This window comes from Bombus fervidus, chromosome 13, assembly GCF_041682495.2.
Source record: "Bombus fervidus isolate BK054 chromosome 13, iyBomFerv1, whole genome shotgun sequence".
In the NCBI taxonomy this organism is placed as follows: Eukaryota; Metazoa; Arthropoda; class Insecta; order Hymenoptera; family Apidae; genus Bombus; species Bombus fervidus.
This window is the reverse complement of record NC_091529.1, coordinates 186135-192437: the sequence shown is the minus strand read 5'-3', so window position 1 is coordinate 192437 and position 6303 is coordinate 186135. Positions and strand designations below refer to the sequence as shown.

General features: G+C 30.3%; 1 protein-coding gene across 3 annotated transcripts; it reads left to right on the top strand.

Moving 5' to 3' along the window:
* Positions 1 to 597: 597 nt before the first annotated feature.
* Positions 598 to 5286, top strand: LOC139993485 (protein spaetzle-like). Of its 3 annotated transcripts, none has more exons than XM_072015239.1 (8): positions 598 to 883; positions 956 to 1071; positions 2101 to 2239; positions 2359 to 2540; positions 3132 to 3197; positions 3267 to 3370; positions 4335 to 4527; positions 5034 to 5286. In XM_072015239.1, exons 2-8 carry the CDS (start codon positions 1015 to 1017, stop codon positions 5076 to 5078), a joined length of 786 nt encoding a protein of 261 aa, XP_071871340.1. In that variant the 5' UTR covers positions 598 to 883; positions 956 to 1014; the 3' UTR covers positions 5079 to 5286. The 3 variants fall into 3 exon arrangements, with proteins under 3 accessions (XP_071871340.1, XP_071871341.1, XP_071871339.1); XM_072015240.1 differs by having other exon boundaries at positions 599 to 848; XM_072015238.1 differs by having other exon boundaries at positions 599 to 1071.
* Positions 5287 to 6303: the final 1017 nt, after the last annotated feature.

Genomic DNA, 6303 nt, shown 5'->3' with positions numbered 1-6303 from the left:
ACACCAAACACAATATACTTTGAATTATATTTGCTTAATAGAAGATAATATTAAATAAGTGATAATAAATATTAATAAATAAGTATAATTCAAACTATATCGTGTTTAGTTTCATTTTGACCAGAAATATCTCACAAATACGTTAGTAGAAGTTTAATTTAAAAAACATCAAAAATAAAAATGTTTCACTTTTGAATTAATATTTACATACATTGTCTTAGCGATATCTGGCGTTGGATCATATTACAGTAATCGACTGTGATGGCCAGTCGAGCTCCATGATGCGTCGAGAGTAATCTCTTTCGAGTGGTGGGGATAACGACGATGCAATTATCCAGAGATTCTTTTTTGTCAATTATCGGAGGTTTCCGTATTTGATACGCATTGTTATTTGATATATAGGAGGTATTATTATATATTATTAATATAATACTATAATATAAAAAGATATTATTGTGCGTCTTATCCTCACAAGAGAAAAACTCGGAGTGGGAGAGAGACAGCAGTTACGACAACATATCTACCTCATTGTTGATTCTCCTGGTACTGATTTGCCTATGCTTGCCATATAAGCAAGCCCCTCCATTAGTATAAACTCTATGATTGGATATGATGCTTTTGGTACAGATTACACTATAAACTTTGATAGCCAACAGCAATCAAAAAGCTGGACGTGCTACTGGCTTCGTTGTTCGACACTCGATTATCAGACATTGCTTACACTAGAGTCTGGTTGAGTGATTAGACCGAACAGAAACAACTTGTTACGGCGAGCACAAGTTCATTTTAGTGTCGTTGGCAGTTATCATCCGAACTTCCAGCCGTTAATTCGGCGGATATCAAGTGCAGTGTGTATCATCATTAGACGCGCAAACATATATACGTATATCGAATAATAGACAAAGTTGGTCGAATGAAATCAAACTCTCGTTAAAATTAAAGCATTGTATTTTAGGAAAAAAAAGGAAAAAGAAATCATTTAGCAAAAAGAGAAAAGCTATTTGACAGTGTAAGATGAAGGGACATCAGACCATAGTTTCTGTATTTAATGTTGCAATTGTCTTGTTGTTGGTAAGTAACATGTAAAAAAACCTTAATAAATTGGGGTTAGGTTATCTTACAATAACTTACAATAACTTTATACAAAGTTATTAATTAACATATATATGTGTTTTCATTCCTTCGTTATACTTCTTAAGACAGATTTTTTTTTTACAAAATCGCTCAAGATGTTTTTATTATTAATAATTAATTTAAAAAATAATTTTATTTTGGTTCTGGAAGGTTTAATTGAATGATATTTGTTTTAGATAAAAGAACTTACAAATTTTAATGCCCTAGACCATTCGAAAAAACATGTTTCTACAATGAATAATTAATAAAAAATAATGTTTTTCGAAGGCTAAAAGAATTGGGTCCTGAAATTTACGAATCTCTCGCTCTGATAGTTTAGATTTGATCGTAGTAATACTTTTCGTGATAGCTTCTAATTTTTTTATTGTTGCATTCATTGAATCATTCTGGACTACTGTCTATTAGTAGTGGAATAATGTCTCTTTGTTATTGAACAAATTTTTTAAGTTTGAAGAAAATAAGAAAAAATCACTGTTAGCATGAATATATTTCTGTTCTAAACTTTTGTTTAAGTTAACTATTAAAAATTTTTTGACATTCGAACCAAATAATCGCGATAAGCCGACTGAATTGGATAGTTAGATTACAAAGCTGTTGATTGAAACAATATGTTGATTCGGCAAACTGCTTTTACGACTCGAACTAGCGACCGTTTCTGCAGTTTTAGCATGTAGAAGTTTCAATAAATTTCAAAGTACAATTTGAATCATTCAATTTTTAAGTTTTAATGATTAATCAATATGAATGAAAATTTCTAAGGAATATTTTAATATTAATAATTAAGGAATAATAAACTATTCTTTTTAAAATTTTCTTTTGTCGCTGAAAATATTTGAAATTAAGCATATAAATATAAACATAAGTATATTGTAGGAAAAAAGTGTTTCGCAAAAAAGGAAACCAGGTTTTTGGGGAATTTGTAGAGTCAGAAACATTACAAACTTAATGTATCTTATCTTTTGAAAGGTCTTCAACAGTGCTCACAGCGAATCTCGTCGATCGTATGAGGAACCCCGTGCTTCTTCATCAGGAAATTGGAAGTGGCCTCTAAATCAAAACAATGCAATGGGAGAAACCAAATCTTTGACGAAGATGAACACAGCTAGTTTGTTCCTTAACAAAATTAAAAATTTTTTTTCGTTTTTATTTTTAGTTAGGGAAGAACATCAACACTTTATTTAACGTCTTCCCTTTTTTTTTCTTACATGTGTTCAACAATATTAGAAAATGGTAACATCGCATTTCTTGCTGATCATACCGCACCGATACAACCGAGGGTGGGATCAGTAATACCTTCTTGTAAAGGGCAGAGCTACTGTGAAGATGTTCCGAATTATCCTACGAATTTGGTGAAAGATATCATTGCCAGAAATCCACATCTTGTAAATTATACTTCTGTTGACATGGTTGGTATCCATTTTTGTAAAAGTATTTTTATTTTCTAATCGAAGATTATAGGAAAAAGACATGATAAGTACATATTTGTCGATTTTCTGATTTTAATGTCATCTTACGATAAAACAGCAGAATGTTAATATGACATAATTGGAAATGAAAATGATCTGTTAATTTCAAAGATGTTAGCTTTTTTTAAATAGCTGTTAGGTTGACGAAGCTGTATAGAAACCGAAGGTATAACTATTATATCAAAACAAAGAATGTTTCAACATTATGAATGGAAATTAAAAAATTCTAATATTTTTCAAACTTTAAAATGGATTTAAAAAATCCAAAAAATATAGAGAGAATTTTAATAATAGGAGATTGACTGATATTTAATTGAATTTTAAAGCTGCTCTGCTGTAAAATATAATAAATATGATTTATCATGTTCTTCAATTTTTTCCGATACTAATTTGTCTTTTTCTAACACTTTTATCTTATCTTTTTCTTAAATTCTATAAATTATTTTATTCTTTTATTTTTATAAATCGACACATTATCCGAAAATAATGGACATATTCTATTTCATTTTCCAAATTTGGTTTTACTTTCAGATAGATATGCTCAAACCCAGGTTAGGAGAAGATTCTGTTGAGACAGAATCGTTCTGTGCATCATCTGTAAATATAATTTAGTATTCGATTTCTATCTGTATCTTTCAAAACACAATAATTTCAAAATAATTTCAGGAGCATGTCGTCCTTCCGAAAACGGCGGAAAATATGAACAACGAGTGGAAGTATATCCTTAACAACAAAGAATTGAAACAGGGAGTACGTATAGAAAAATGCATGTAGGTATATATTTTGTTTTCTAGATGAAAGAAATGTTTCACTAACCCCTTTTCACTCTATTTCTTTCACGCCACAAAATGCTAACAGCTTTATATAATAATATATATTGCTACTGCTTATATAGGAAATAGAATATTATAACAGATTGAACGGCATAGACAGCAATAATGGGAATACATAATTACTGAAAATCTTAGTTTTGTCAATTTCATTATTGAATACCCTAGATCAGTGATCTTCAATCTAAGCTATGCGTATCCCTGAGGATAAAGACTTTAAGATTATGTCAGAATTTGATTGATTGCTTATTACAATTTCAATAATATTATAAGATTAAACAGAGAAAAGATAATGTCTATACATGTTTTATTTTATTCTCACTATTGTACTATAACTATAGTTTTATCCACATAACTATACTTTTCCAGAGTGTACGCGAAGGATAAAAGTGTCTTGAACCAAGTCAAGTTATTTTTATTGATACAACAACGCAATTTCTATTTAATGTGTTAAAGTTACATACAGCCAGTCACGAATGTTAATACTTTCAGAACTAAAATTGCATAACAATTAAACCTAAGATTAAGAAGAAGTAAAAAGAATAAAAAAAATACAATGTTTGGAAAGAGTGCGTACACTTATTATATTTGCATAAAATTATAAGTAAAATAGATTTAATATTATAATAATATCCTATAAGTCCACCGTAAACATTTGCATTCTTCTTAACATTGATAAAGTTCAAAGTTTTGCAATTTCTGGTATAGTTTCGTTCTATGATTTTTGTAAACTAAATATATTATTATATAATTTTTTGGAAATATGTTAACTAAATTCGTAAAATTGATATAGGTTTCAGTAGACTTTAGTTACTGACTGGACCTTTCATCATAAAACAAATCGATAATTAGGGAAAAACGCTTGCACTTTAAAAATGATCTTTAAACCATTTCTTTTTTATAGTAACGAAGGCCAACGCTGCAGCATAACCAATGGCATACCAATGGGTTACGAAACCACATGTAAACAAAAGTTCGTTTATAATCAACTCCTAGGCCTAGAGGACGATGGTTCGGTTGTCTACCAGCATTTTCGGTTTCCATCTAGTTGCTGTTGTCACGTCAAATTCATCGGCACTTCGATACGGATTGGCGGAGTAAGTAATTTTCAAAACAAATCAATCAACACCAATTGATTTCATTAAAATCAATTAATCTTTATTTTTCATCGGAGAATGTTATAATTGGCAGATAATTGTACGATAATATACATAACAATACACGATACAGCTGCCATGTTAGATAAAAGATTGTGCGTATATATTAATAAAGCTTCTTAAAATGTTAAAGAGAAGAGAACAAATTCCAAAAATTTTTATTCAAAGTTAATTTTTTGTATTTTAAGTTTTTGTTTGAGTAACAAATTTTATAAGATAATATTAAATAACATATAACTGAACAACTATAATTTAATCTTTTTTAATTTCAACATAGACTAATTTTTAAAGGAGAGACTTATGTTCTTTTATATTTTTTACTGTATAGTCTTTTTTATTACCTCGACATACTAAATGCTACATATTAGAAGATGAAATCAAATGGGATACTCTGTCATCGACATCTGAAGCATTACCAATACATAATTCGTTACTTATTGTTATAGAGATTTTCTTCTCCAGAGGACAATCCCAATAATCTGAAACATTAATATAAAAAGTAGCATGGGTCTTAATCATTAGACATTTGTTATACGTTGCCTTAAATGTTTTAATATAATTTATTCCCTATAATATGAAAAGTGACAGAAAATATGAAAACAAATATAACAAAATTTAAATATGGCGGCAAGACGAACGAAGAAGATATAATATATGTAAAGTACGAGAAAACAATAAAAAGCAATAGTTCTTCAGAAATATGTCCTCAGTCTTTTAATTTTGCCAAAAACTGTATCTATAAATAAACCTTTTTAAAACATCAAATTTCCATTACATTTTGTATTAAATTTTTGCAAAACAGGAATAAGAATATACATAGTTAAAGTCTTTTAGAAATTATAATTAATTGTAATTTTTACTTTGATGTAAAATTTAAGAATTAATAACTGTTATAGAGAGATAGTATAGTAGCAATGCAATGTATACTAAATACTAATAATAACAACTAATAAAACACAGTAGCATAGTATCATGCAAAAGAAAAAAAAAGAATTTTGTGAAATATTCACAAGATGTGGGTCATTTCAGATTTCGATAATTTTGTAATATGTTGTCAAGGTTGTCAACACTCTGAATAGTGTTGTGAAAGTTTTAGTTAAGAGTCGCCGTTTATTAAAATGTTATTATCAAAACAGGTTTATAATACAATTATTTTGTATTTTGGTACGATAGCATCGATAAGTAAAGCGAAGATGCTTTACATGCCCCTGCACCCTGTCTGTAAGGAAAGTCTATGATAACCTGATTTAACCCTAATCTAATTTTAAGTTAATCAAAATTGAGTCTGGTTTGGGGAGTTCAGGAAATCGATGCAGTACATGTCGGAATTTTGTTTGACGTGGAAAGTGCTGCGCTACCTCTTACGACTCATCATTCGAATGATGATACGACATTCATTGACGAATACGTGGACCCTTCGGTAATTATGGAAGTGATGCTGAGGGGACGAGAGCGGGTTGTACGTGGGTGAGTTCACGGTTGGCGTACGGTCTAGATTTGCGTATTCACTGACTTCCGGTTAGGGACAGGTGGTAAGGAGATGTAACTTGGCTGGATCCTACTATCTCATGTTCCCGGCCATCACGGCCGGATCGCCTCGGATTTACACGATAGTTTAGGTAGGAAGTGGCATGAGGTGTGGTGGTTGCTCCGCACGTCGAAATTAGCAGGGAAGAGGCTTTGGAACCCTCCTGGAAGTATTGAGGACGGCCACTG

Coding starts and splice junctions, on each gene's coding strand:
- LOC139993485 (XM_072015239.1), top strand. CDS start 1,015: ATGAAGGGACATCAGACCATAGTTTCTGTATTTAATGTTGCAATTGTC. Junction 2,541..3,131: donor ATTATACTTCTGTTGACATG/GTTGGTATCCAT, acceptor TTTTACTTTCAG/ATAGATATGCTCAAACCCAG. Junction 4,528..5,033: donor CTTCGATACGGATTGGCGGA/GTAAGTAATTTT, acceptor TTATTGTTATAG/AGATTTTCTTCTCCAGAGGA.